This window comes from Hemitrygon akajei, chromosome 24, assembly GCF_048418815.1.
Source record: "Hemitrygon akajei chromosome 24, sHemAka1.3, whole genome shotgun sequence".
In the NCBI taxonomy this organism is placed as follows: domain Eukaryota; kingdom Metazoa; phylum Chordata; class Chondrichthyes; order Myliobatiformes; family Dasyatidae; genus Hemitrygon; species Hemitrygon akajei.
In genome coordinates, this window is record NC_133147.1 from 25,947,295 (window position 1) to 25,961,254 (window position 13,960).

Here is a 13,960-nt window from a genome sequence, read left to right on the forward strand (position 1 = left end):
CGTTACTGCTACTCCCAGCCAAAGTATGCCTTGTCCGAACGATTCACAACGAAGGAAATAAAAACGGCTTCAAGGAACTGACTTTTTCTTGGTGAATGAACACCGCACAATCATTTATACTCTTACAAGTAGGGGTTATCTCAGATGCAGGTCACTATTTCCTAAACAAAGATTCAATAATGTCGATCCTGCAGTAAATAGCCGACGACACCAACGTTACTCGATCCTTCGGATTCCAGTGCTTCGGTAAAATATTGACTCTCCAATACTTAGTCTTTAAAATTAAATCAAAGATACGTCAAACATCACCGGCAGCGATTGGCAAAACTGCCGGCACAACGATTCTGTACCTTACAGTGGAATGTAAAACTCTACTTTAAACGAAACTGCATCATAAGAGCAAATATGCAGCATAACGGAGTAACTGATCAGTTAAACGACGATTCAACACAAAAACTCCTGCGTCAATGCCGGCTTTCCCTTTTTTATACCTGTTGGAACCTGTCATCACGTGACCTCACACTGGCCGGAAAATTACATCACCCAAACCATCACAAGACCATTACATCATGCTCCAAAGATACTCAATTATATCATGGTCATAAGACAGTCACAAGATACCCACGGGGTATGTAACAACAGAATGACTCTCTGATGCTTCCCGCTTCCTCCCGTCTCCATTCCCCTTTTCCAAACCATGATTTCATTCTCCAAGCCCTCTTCCCAGTCTCAGTCCACAACACGGGCCCATATCAGAATCAGGTTTATCGTCACTCAGATACGTCACGAAATATGTTTTTATATTGCTGACTGTGCAATGCATCAAATGACTTAAGTACTTTGCAGTAATAGGCCCTTCCCGCCCAACGATCCGCATTGCCCAGCAACCCACCTGGTTAAGCCTAGCCTAACCACAGGAAAGTTTACAAAGGTCAATTCACCAAAGAACCAGTACGCTTTTGGAATGTAGGGGTTAAGCGAAGCACCCGGAGGAATCCCGCACGGTCACGGGAGCTAATTTTACTGGCAGGAGTAGCCTGCTCACTCGAGTCCAGTCTCATGTTCTCCTGAGTGGTTGTCATCGGAGGGTCCGCAGCTGGCTGTAAAGAATGATCCAGGATCTACAAAACCACGATGTCCGGGTGGACACAATGCAGAATGCCAGCATGAAACTTTGTTTCACGTGGAAAATCTGATACAGGGGCAGGCACCACACGCTTCTTGAGTGATTGAGGGCTTGGGATGGGGCGGTCAGGGTCCAGTGGTTGGAGAGCAACTCCACGGCCGTTGGAAACAGAACGGAGTGGGAAGCACCTTCCGTCATGTGAATGGTCATCTCCACCCTTAGCTTCCTACTGGGCGTCCCCGGCAAAAGCACAGTCATCTGGGTGACGGACTTCAAGATGAAGAGTAATGTCCACACGCTGTGTTTCCTGAACCTGACTATGGCCGACCTGATTTATTGCTTGATCCTACCCTTCCGCTAGGCGACAATCTCCCTGAGCTACTCTGGGCACAAAGCTTTTCCAGGAAGATTTTTGGAACCTTGATGTTCCCTAACGCATCAGCCAGCAGATATTTATGTATATTTATATATTAGGTCATGTTTAACAAATGTATTAGAGTTTTTCGAGGAGGTTACAAGGAAAGTGGATGAAGGGAAGGCAGTGGATGTTGTCTACATGGACTTCAGTAAGGCCTTTGACAAGGTCCCGCATGGGCGGTTAGTTAGGAAGATTCAGTCGCTAGGTAAACATGGTGAGGTAGTAAATTGGATTAACCATTGGCTCAATGGGAGAAGTCAGAGAGTGGTAGTGGAGGATTGCTTCTCTGAGTGGAGGCCTGTGACAAGTAGTGTATCACAGGAATCAGTGCTGGGTCCATTATTATTTGTCATCTGTATCAATTATCTGGATGATAATGTGGTAAACTAGATCAGCAAATTTGCTGATGATACAAATTTTGGAGGTGTAGTGGACAGTGAGGAAGATTTTCAAAGCTTGCAGAGAGATCTGGACAAGCTGGAAAAAATGGGCAGAAAATGGCAGATGGAGTTTAATACAGACAAGTGTGAGGTATTGCACTTTCGAAGGAAAAGCCAAGGTAGAACATACAAGATAAATGGTAGGACACTGAGGAGTGCAGTAGAACAGAGGGATCTGGGAATACAGATACGAAATTCCCTAGAAGTGGCGTCACATATAGATAAGGTAGTAAAGGGAGCTTTTGGTACATTGGCCTTTATAAATCAAAGTATTGAGTATAAGCGTTGGAATGTTATGGTGAGGTTGTATAATGCATTGGTGAAGCCGAATTTGGAGTGCTGTGTGCGGTTTTGGTCACCGAATTACAGGAAGGATATTAATAAGGTTGAAAGATTTCAGAGAAGGTTTACAAGGATGTTGCCAGGACTTGAGAGACTGAGTTACAGAGTAAGGTTGTATAGTTTTAGGACTTTATTCCCTGGAGCGTAGAGGAATGAGGGGATACTTGATAGAGATATATAAAATTATAATGGATATAGATAGAGTGAATGCAAGCAAGCTTTTTTCCATTGAGGCTAGGGGAGAAAAAAAACAGAGGACATCGGTTAAGGGGGGAAAAGGTTAAAGTAAGCATTAGGGGGGCTTCTTCACAGAGAGAGTGGTGGGAGTGCGAGTGGGAAATGCAGGCTCACTTTTAACATTTAAGAAAAACTTGGGAAAGTACATGGATGAGAGTTGTATGGAGGGATACGGTCCAGGTGCAGGTCAGTGGTACTAGGCAGAAAAATGGCTCGGCACAGCCAAGAAGGGCTAAAAGGACTGGAAAGTGACTCTTTCAAGCCACCGGAAACTGAAAGAGTGTTGTGCACCCACAGGAAGGTGGTGGCTTGGAGGATCTATTCGGGGGAATCGGTCAGAGGCTCACAGTGTGTGAAGGCAGACCGGTGGGGGGCTTGTGTGCGTGTCCACCCTCGCCTGGGTGACGAGCCCACCACTGAAAAATGGTCTGGCCTGGAACGGAAGGGTCATAATCGGTGACAACAACGGTACAACGGAACAAGAAGACAACGGAAGGTTTGCCTGCTGCAGCTGCTCATCTCTCTCTCTCTCTCTCTCTCTCTCTCTCTCTCTCTCTCTCTCTCTCTCTCTCTCTCTCTCTCTCTCTCTCTCTCTCTCTCCAACGTCACAACAGCAACTACCTCAACCCAAACTGAACTGAACTGAACTCTGCATTATCTTAAGACTATTCATTTGATAGCGCTAGTCTTTGATAGAGCATGGTTTTGGTTTATATTTCCAAACTTCTGTATATATCATTGCTAATCTGTTTTATATGTATATTTGCATTTTTGATACTGTATTACTTAGTTTACTAATAAACACTTTTAGTTACAGTACCACCGGACTCCAAAAGGGAAACATCTCACTCTTATCTACATCAGCTATTTGTAGGTCCATATCTGTAACCAATATACACTGAGTGGCCAATTCATCAGCTCTTCGAGGGCAACCCTGTGTGGTCTTCTGCTGCTGTAGTCCATCCACTGAAAGGATCGAGGTGCCGTGCATTCAGAAATGCTCTTCTACGCACTGCTGTTCTAACGTGTGGTTATGCGGGGTACTGTCTGCTTCCTGTCAGCTTGAACTTGGCTGGACATTTTCCCACGACCTCTCTCTTCAGCAAGACTGTTTCAACCACAGAACGGAATGTTTTTTCACACCTTTCTCTGTAAACTCGAGAGACTGTTGTGCGTGAGAACCTCATTTAATCAGCAGTTTCTGAAATATTCAAACCACCCTGTCAGGCTTGAACCGTTATTCCACGGTCAAAGTCACTTCTTACCCATTCTGATGTTTGGTCTGAACAATAACTGAACCTCTTGACCATGACTCCATGCTTTTATGCATTGCGTTGCTGCTACTTCATTGGTTAATAAGGCATTTGCATAAACGAGTAAGTATACAGGTGTACTTAATATGGTCGCCACTGAGTATACAGCAGACTGTCCAAATATCTCATACACACACGTTTCAAAAATCCTGCAAAGTGAAGATGCTTTGAAACATAATGATGTGTTGAGTTTCTAAATATCGAAATAATGCTATGAAGAACAGTAAACAGTAAAAATTAGCACAATCAAACTAATATTTGGGTTTACCACCCTTTCCTTTTAAGGCTGCATCGATACTCTTACGTGCACTGTCGTGCGGTTTTATTAGAAAATTGGCTGGTTGGTTCTTCCAAGCATCATGGAGAACTTCTCACAGTTCGTCTGCAGCTTTTGGCTATCTTGCTTGCATCAGTTATGCCAGATAATCCCGAACAGACTCGACGATGTTTCGATTCGAGGTCTCTGAAGGCCATGCAATCTAAAACCACATCGAATTAAATCTAGCATGCAGAAGATATTTGCACGGTCATATATTTTGCTGAATCCTTTGATACCACTTCATGCGTACAGGCTGCTTCTTTCTTTATTCACCCTTGAAGCATTTACGCCCGTGACTCTTAATTTTAGCAGTTTTAATAAAAGATTGGTTGACATATTTGAAAGAAAATATGATGTTTAAATTCATCCACATGTCTATACCCCTACAGACTGTATAGATATGTAGTACATGCACCGTGTCCTGTTAAAAGTACCTGATTCCTATCTGATAAAATCAGGAGAGCTAGTATGATAGGGGCGTGATTGTCTCAAGCAAAAGCAACTTCTTTGGAGATCTATCAATTTCCATGCCATATTCCCGTCTACCGCGAGTAAATTAAGAAAGTTACAGCTGTGCATGACGTCACAGCTCTTTTCAAGGATGGCATTGGGATCTTCAGACTTTTCAACGGTAAAATGATACACAAGTTTAAAAGCTCGAGCGAGAGAGAGAAGGGAACTCCGCCAGTGACGGCAGAACAACAGCGGCTCACAGAACACGAGAAAGGCGGTGTCGGCAGCTCCAGAATCCTGGTGCACTGGACATCCCACACACCCACACGTTACCTTCAGCTCAGGTAATGCTGTCTTACACTCACACACACAGTGTGGAGGGTGAGAATAGAGCCCCATACCGCCCCTGAATAACTGCGTGCACGGGTAACAGGAAAGCGTGGCGTTCAGGAACTCTGGCCTGGGAGAAAGTCCCGAAGGAAAGAGGGATGCAGGAACGGAGAAGAGGAAATTCTGTACACGACTCCACCCTCCACAGCAACCTCACCCAAAGAATACAAAAACTCAAGGCAGACGAGGAAGAGAGCCCCATAGGGCCAGGGGATTTTACAGTGAGGGAGAGAGCAGGACTTCAGACTTGTTACTTCCACCAGCAAGCAGCTTGCTGACACCAACTACGACGCAGAATCTCTATTCCACTGTCTCGCAAACTCTAACAGCGATGAAGGTAGAGCAGCGGTGGCTGACATTTCTGGAATCTATCAGAAGGCAAATAATCTATGTAGCACAATGTGCATGTATTCTAAAGGCAAGATAACGCAACCATGGTTAAAAAGGGAAGTCAGGGTCAACATAAAAACCAAAGCGATGGTTTATCGTGGAGCAAATTAGTGGAATGTTAGAGGATTTCGAAGTTGTTCAAAACCAACAGAAAGCAGCTCCAAAAGTTATTAATGTAAAGATCAAGACAAAAGTAAGCTTGTCAACAGTATTAAAGAGAATACCAAAAGTTTCCTCAGATATATAAAGTGTAAACCAGAGGCAAGAATCGGTATTGGTAAATCGGTATCGGTAAATGATGCTAGAGATGTAGCAGTGTGGGACAAAGAAAAGTTGGAAGAACTGACTAAGTGTTTTGCATCAGTCTTCACTGTGGAAGACACTAGCGGTCTGGTGGAAGTTCAGGATGTCAGAGGCCATGACGTCTGTGAGATCACCATTACTAGAGAGAAGATTCTTCGGAAGCTGACACGTCTAAGGTGGCTAAGTCAGCTGGAGCGATGGTGTACACCCCAGGGGTCCGAAAGAGATGGCTGAAGAGATTTTGCAGGCATTATTTGACGACATAGCAAGAGGGATAGACAAGGAAGAATCGGTTGATGCTGTGTGCATAGATTTTCAGCAGGCTTTTGTGAAGGTGCCACACCTAATGCTGATTAACAAGTTGCAACCCCATGGATTTACAGGAAAGATTCCAGCATGGATAAAGCAGTGGCTGATTAGCAGGAGACAGAGAGCGGGAGCTTTCTCTGGCTGGCTGCCGGTGACACGTTGGTTTCCTCAGTGGTCTCTGATGGGTCCGATTCTCTTTACATGATATGACCATAATTTGAATGACGGATTTGATGGCTATGTTGCCAAGTTTGCAAACGGTACAGATGGAATGGATGTTAGTTTTGGTGAAGTACAGAGGCTACAAAAGACAGATAAGGAGGATGGGCAAAGAAGTAGCAGATGGAATACAGTGTCGGGAAATATATGGTCATACTCTTTGGTAGAAGAACTGAAAATGTTGACTGTTTTCAGAATGGAGAGAATGTTTTTAAAAAATTGGGTGTAAGGGGAATTGGGGTTCCTTGTGCAGGATACCATGAAGGTTAATTTGCAGGTAGATTTTGTGGTGAGGAAAGCAGGGGTGATGTCAGCATTCATTTCAAGAGGATACAGAATATAAAAACAAAGATGTAACGGTCAGAATTTATGAATCAATGCTAGGGTCTCACTTGCACCAGTGTAATCAGTTTTTGGCTGATTAACTCAGAACGAATATGCTGATACTGGAAATGGTTCTCAGTAGATACACGAAAATCTTTCCAGGATTGAAAGACTTGTCAAATGGAAAACGTTTGATGGCTCTGTACCTGTATTTACTAGAATGAGCGTGGGCTAATTGCAACCTATCAAACAGTGAAAGGCCTTTGTCGGGTTGCTGTGGAGAGGAGGTTTCCTTTGGTGGAAGAGTCTAATACCCGGGAACACAGCCTCAATGGAGGAGAGGCCTGTTAGATCGCAGATGAGCAAGAATTTCTTTGGCCAGAAAGCAATGAATCTGTGGAATTCTTTGACGCGGGCAGCTGTGGAGGCTAAGTCTCTTGGTATACTTAAGGCAGAGGTTAATGAATTCTTGTGTGGCCAAAGCATCAATGGATAGGGATACGGGGGAATATAGGACAATGTGACAGAGACGACCAACATAGACTTCGTGGCAACTTTATTGAATACAGGAGATAACTAATAAAATACCTGCTGACTGTACGTCAATAACTCGATTACTTTGTACAGATCTCAGATATTTGACCCCAACCCCCGCCCCAACACACACAGGCACACAGTGAAAAAAGCAGACACTAGACAGGATGAACCCCATTAACCATTTTCCTGTCATATTTTCAATTCACTTACATCCTTGTGAATCCTGTAACAATATTGACAATATTCCAAACAATCCAGCGATACGAATTCTTTTTTTTATTTTGTAAATGTCATCTCAAATGTACCCATGAGCCCAACTCAAATTTAGTCCAAATCCATTTAAACTGTCACAAGCAATAGAACTCTGATGGCCAGTGTCTGCGCACGATTCCCTACACACGGACAGTCCGTCGTCTGTGGGACAATCAATTCTGAGTAAAACCTACCAAGTTCAACTTTCAAAGTAAATTTATTGTCAAAGTATACGTCACCGTACACAACCCTCATATCCCTTTATTCAGACCATTCACAGTAAATACAAAGAAACTGTATACAATCAATTGAAAAGTGTATACCAACACAGACGGACAAACAACCGATGTGTAAAATACAACAAATAGTGCAAATACAAAAAAGTAAAGCAAAATGACAACAAAAAAATAAAAATAAATTTTGAGAACTTGAGTGTAGAGTTCTTGAAATTGAGTCTGTAGGTTGTGAGATCTGTTCAGTGCTGGGGTGAGAGAAGTTATCTTCTCTGGTTCAGCAGCCTGGGATGGTCGACGGGTCATAACTCTTCCTGAACCTGGTGGTGCGCTACCGAAGGCTCTGATGCCTCCTGCCCGATGGCTGCAGAGAGAAGAGAGCATGGCCTGGATGGCAAGGGTCCTTGATGATGGCTGCTGCTGCCGTGTGACGGCTCTCCCTGCAGATGTGCTCGGGTGGTGGCCAGGTCTTTATCTGTGATGGACTGCTAAAGTCCTGCCAAGTCGCCGTGAATCCCATACATACCGCACAGTGAATATGATACGGCAGAAATTACTGATGTGCAGTATTTTGGAATCTAACCCTGTAATAAACTTTTGAAACACCCTGGTTTCCTCGGCTGCGAAAGTCCAGGAAAGTCAGTCTCCGGCCCCGCCAAACTCGTGAGATTCAGGCGCGATCCTACCCTAAATCTCTTGTTTCTGTGGATGCTGTGTAATTCGCTACTCTGTTACACAATGGTGTCACGAAATAACAGACAGCGCATCGCACACAATCAAAAGATTTATCTTTGTAATCCCTAATTTGACTAAAGGCTTAGTAAAGAAAATAACTAAAAAAGAAAAGGGCCCATTTTAATGAAATAGTGTAATGTGCACGTTTGAGCAGTTCGGAGGAGTGACCATTCGGCAAGAGCAATTTATTAAAAACAGCCAGTGACAATACTTCAAGTGCAATCTGAGCAGGAGCTCCCCGTAGGTAATCAGCTCGAAAATTCAGGAGACAGGTAACTGCCAGGACAAGGATGGGAAATACACGGCCAGTGCAGAGTACACCTGCAGCTGTTCTCCTCGAAAATAAGTATACAACTTTAAATACTGTTGACGGTGTCGAATTACCGGGGGAGGGAGGGGCACAGCGACCGGGTCTGAATGCTGTACTTCCACAGAACAGAGAGGTGAAGACGACTGCAGTGTTGACCGTCAAAGAAACGGAGATGATGTTCTCTGGGCGCGGGAACAACACCAGACTGGTATGTTGCCTCCCTGCTGCCAGGATCAGTTATATCTCTGAACGGATCCATGGCATTCCCAAAGGCGAGAGTGAACAGGCAGAAGTCTTCGTATGTATTGGCACCAATGAACTAGGGAGACAAAGTGAGGAAATCCTGAAGAGATTTCAGATAGTTCAGTAGAAAGCTGAGAATCTGAGAATTAAGCTGAGAATAAAGACCACAGGAGTAGAAATCGCTGGATTGCTGCTTGAGGCATGTGCCAGTGATAGTGAGGATAGGAAGATTTTCCAGGTCAATGTGTGGCTGATGGGCTCGTGTAGGGAGCAGGCAGAGGTTCAGATTTAGAGATCACTAGGATCTCCTCTGGGGAAGGTATGGCCTGTAAAAAAGGGACGGATTACACCTGAACGCGAGTTTCGCTGAAGTTGCTCGGGACTGTTTATGGCAAGGCAGTGGAAACAAGAGTGATAGTGCTAAATATGAGATAGTTGGTTTCCAAACAAAGATAAATGGGTAGTCAGGCTCCACGCAAGGAAAGGCTAATGTCAGTGAAAATTGCAGTCAACAGGAATGGTCACAAAGTAAAATGTGGCCAAACTCGAAGAGTGTGTACAGAGGACTGAAGGTATTATATTTGAATTAACGCAGCATACAGAATCAGGTGGATGAACTTGTATTGTAGCACAGTTACAGATTGGCATGTATGATGGTGTGGGCATTACTGAATCGTGGCTGAATGAAGATTGTAGCTGGGAGCTTAATTTCCAAGGATAGACAATGTATCGAAAGGTCAGGCAGGAAAACAGAGGGGAGGCGTTACTCTGTTGGGAAAAAAATGAAATGAAATCATTGACAGCAGAGTAAAGGGAATTAAACTCATGAGAAAGGAGTTGGCCAGATTGATTGGAAAAGAACATTGGAAGTGATGATGGCAGAGAAGCAATGGCTGGAATTTCACGAAGCAATTCGGAAGGCAGGGCATCTATAGATCCCAATGAGGAAGAAGTATTCTAAAGGCAAAATGAAACATCATGACCAAGAAGAGAAATTAAAGCTAACATAAAGCCAAACATCGTCTATATATTACAGTAAGAATTGCTCGAAATTTAAGGGATGTGCAAGCTTTTAAAAACCAACTGGAAAAAAGTAAAATGTCATTGAAACCCTCAAGATGGAATAGGAAGGTAAGCTAGCCAATAATATTAAAGAGGACACTAAATGCTTCTTTAGAGAAGTAAAGTGTTAAAGAGGGAGACAGGTAATACTGGACCGCTGTAAAAAGGTGCTGGAGAGATACTAATGGGGGACACAGAAACAGCGGAGCACCTGAACAAGTCTTTTGCATCAGTGTTCATTGTGGAAGACACCAGCATGAAGTGTGTGAATTCACTATTCCTAGGGAGAAAATTTTGGGGAACTTCAAAGGTCTGAACGCAGATAAGTCACATGGACCAGATGGGGTTAATTTCAGAAATTAACCGCTTAGCCTCTTCTGTCTACTTTACTTCTCAAAAATAAAGGAAATGTTCTGTTCTTCGCATCTCTCTGCGAGAAGTATAGCCTCCTGGTGTCAACAGCTCAACTTCCTCATATTGAGCTTCTTGGAACTTCAAACGGAGAGAGTCTCTACCGAGGTGGACTAACTCATCTCTTCGGCTCATTCGGAATTAAGACCCAACCATTGCTAAATCAGCATCCAAATTCCGCACAGGGCACAACGCCTTAAAGTACCTGGAGCACCCGTTGAATCTCACCGTCCAATTTAACGTCTGAGTATAAGTATTCAAAACTGCTGTGAACCGGAAACGGAGCCGGAAATTCCAGGAAAAGGTGAGATGCATTTCAATGGGATTTATATTACATACGTGTAATTTGGGAATGTGGCGTCTGACCAGGCATCATCAGTGTGGCTGGTTTGCGGAAGAAACCCGACCTTCCTACTTTTGGGAGGATTTTCAGGAGATAACTCAGTAACTCATTGAATGCAGGGCAGTAAGTTTGTTAACATTCAGTTCAATGAGGATAACTCTAGAGATTACAGATGCTGGTCTTGTTTTCCATGGGGTCGAAGGACGCTGACCGATGACTTGACAAAATAAATAAAGATAACAGGTACAGAGACAGTGTAGACAGAATCATTTTCAGAAATTCCAGAAAGAGAGTTCTGGAAATTAGCCGAGGAAATTATACACCAGTGCGTCTTCCCTCAGCGGTTGTTACGTTGATGTAGAAGATCCTTAGAGAAAGTATTTATGAACATTTGGAAAGGTATAATATGGTTAGGAATAGCCAGCTTGGCTTTGAGAAGGGCAGGTCGTGCCTTACGAGCCTGATTTAATTTTTTGAGGATGTGACTAAACACAGTGATGAAGGAAGAGCAGTAGATGTAGCGTATATAGATTTCAGCAAATATTTGATAAGGTACCACATGCAGGGGTTACTGAGAAAGTAAAGAGGCATGGGATCCAAGGGGACATGGCTTTGTGGATACAAAACTGCCTTGCCCACAGAACACAGATTGATAGACGGGTCATGTTCTGCATGGAGGTCGGTCACCAGTGGAGTGCCTCGGGGATCTGTTCTGGGACCCTTGCTCTTCGTGATTTTTATCAATGACCTGGATGAGGAAATATGCTTGCTGATGACACAAAGTTTGGGGATGTTGTGGATAGTGTGGAGGGCTGTCAGAGGTTACAGCGGGATATTGATAGGATGCAAAACTGGGCTGAGAGGTGGCAGATGGAGTTCAACCCAGATAAGTGTGAAGTGGTTCATTTCGGTAGGTCAAATATGATGGCAGACTATAGTAATAATGGTAAGACTCTTGGCAGTGAGGAGCATCAGAGGGATCTTGTGGTTCGACTCCAAAAGACGCTTAAAGCAGCTGCATAGGTTAACTCTGTGCTTAAGAAGGCATATGGTGTATTGGCCTTCATCAATCGTGGAATTGAATTTAGGGGCCGAGAGGTAATATTGCAGCTATAGAGGACCCTGGTCAGACCCCATTTGGAGTACTGTGCTCAGTTCTGCTCGCCTCACTACGGGAAGGCTGTAGTGCACCCCTCTCACTTTCACAATATCTCCTCCACCAGATCCGCCGATGTCTGTCTTCGAAGGAGTATCCAACTCGACGCTCGCTGGGAATGACTCCCCCCACAATTCCACCGCCGTTGGAAGCATGGAGTGGGATGCACCTTCCATCATGTCAATGGCCATCTTCACCCTCACATTCCTACTGGGCGTTCCGGGTAACGGCGCAGTCATCTGGGTGACGAGCTTCAAAATGAAGATTAAGGTCCACACGGTGTGTTTCCTGAACCTGGCTATGGCTGACCTGATCTATTGCCTGACTCTTCCCTTCCGCATGACCAACAACTCGCTGGCCTACTCTGGGTACAACCCCTACTTTTCCTGGAAGTATATTGCATTCTTCATGATCCTCAACGCATCCGCCAGCGTATATCTGTTATGTCTGGTCAGCATCTGCCGCTGCCTGGCTATTACTCAGCCCATTTGGTTCCGGCAACTTCTGAGCCTCCGATGGGTGCGTGCGGCCTGTTTCGGTGTCTGGATCCTAACCTTCGTCATATGCCTGCCCGTCCTCCTGATCCAGGATTTGGAAAAGTGGTTGACCGTGTTAGAGCTATTTTGGTTTGTTTTCATCTTCGGACTCCCCTTTCTAATTATGTTTACTTGCTACTCCCTGGTTGGCTGGAAGCTGCAAGGGAACAGGTTCGCCAAATCTAAAAAGCCTGTCCGCCTTATCATCACCGTGGTCGTCACCTTTATGATCTGTTGGATTCCCAACGCTGTCTGCGACCTCGTATCAACCTTCTCCACACCGATCCCCTGGTCGTGGTCGTTATTCACTGTCGCCCTAGCCTCCTTGAACAGCGCCCTCAATCCTCTTCTCTATCTCTTCTCTGGCCGCGAATTTCACCAGGTCTGCAGCCGCTCCATTCTCGCCTCGCTCCGTCTGGCCTTCGCCGAGCAGAGGCTGGAATTAGAGATCCAGTCCCAGACCTCCAACCTCCCCTCAAATACGAATGTCTGAGGGAGCTATTTGTGGCCAGACATCCCACCGAGTTCCTCTGACTGCAGACATAGTGAACCGTCGGATGCAATTGTGGTCGGCAGTGGAGGCTTTCCTACACCCCTATTCTAATCTTTCAGAGCATAGAACATGGCCTACAATGTACCGTATCAATTCGATCAGTCGATAAATGCCCAATTAACCTTATCACTTCCGCCTACCTTTATCCTTCCTTTATGCTGATTCTACCTATCTCAACATGTCTTAAAGGTCTCTAACCCTTCTATTCTCACCACCATTCCAGGCAGCGTATACCAGGCACACACCACTGTCTGTGTAAATAAATTGCCCCTAGCATCTCCTTTCGAAATGAAGCACTCTCGCTGTAAATGCACGACCTCTGGTGTTGGACATTTCAACCCTGGGAAACATACTGAATACCCATGCCTTTCATGATCTACTAAATCTCATCCCGCCACCCCAGTGAAAATAACCCAAATGTGTTCAACCTCTCGTCGTAGACGATGCTCTCTGATACAGGCAGCTTTCTGGTAAATCTCCTCTGCACCCTCTGCAAAGCCTCGACACCTTTCCTGCAATGGGCGACCAGAACTGTAAAAACCTCTTTCACCAAGTAGTCTGCATGTTCCTATGACCTCTCTCCTTCCAGGTCATTTTCACACAGAGAATAGGATGCTTTTTTTCACAACTTTCTTTGTAAACTCTACAGACTGTCGTGCGAGAAAATCCCGTTAAATCAGCAGTTTCTGAAATAATCAAAACAATCTATCTGGCGTGAACTGTCATACGCGGTCAAAGTCACTTAGATCGCGTTTCTTCCCCATTCTGATGTTTGGTCTGAACAACAACTGAATCTCTTGACCATACCTGCCTGTTTTTATGCATTGCGTTGCTTTCATATGAGTGGCTGATTAGATCTTAGCATTAACAAGCAGGTATACAGGTGTACCTAATAAAGTGGCCTAATGAAACGTAAAGCTTCTACATACAAAAATAATACTATAAACAGCAGTAAATACTAAGAAAAACAAAATCAGATCAATGTTTGTTGTTACCACCCTCTGCC

At 44.5% G+C, this 13,960-nt stretch overlaps 1 protein-coding gene across 1 annotated transcript; it reads left to right on the forward strand.

The window, feature by feature from the left end:
- The first annotated feature begins 11,940 nt into the window (after positions 1-11,940).
- Positions 11,941-12,894, forward strand: LOC140715683 (C3a anaphylatoxin chemotactic receptor-like). The gene has a single exon (XM_073028050.1). It carries the CDS (start codon positions 11,941-11,943, stop codon positions 12,892-12,894), a length of 954 nt encoding a protein of 317 aa, XP_072884151.1.
- Positions 12,895-13,960: the final 1,066 nt, after the last annotated feature.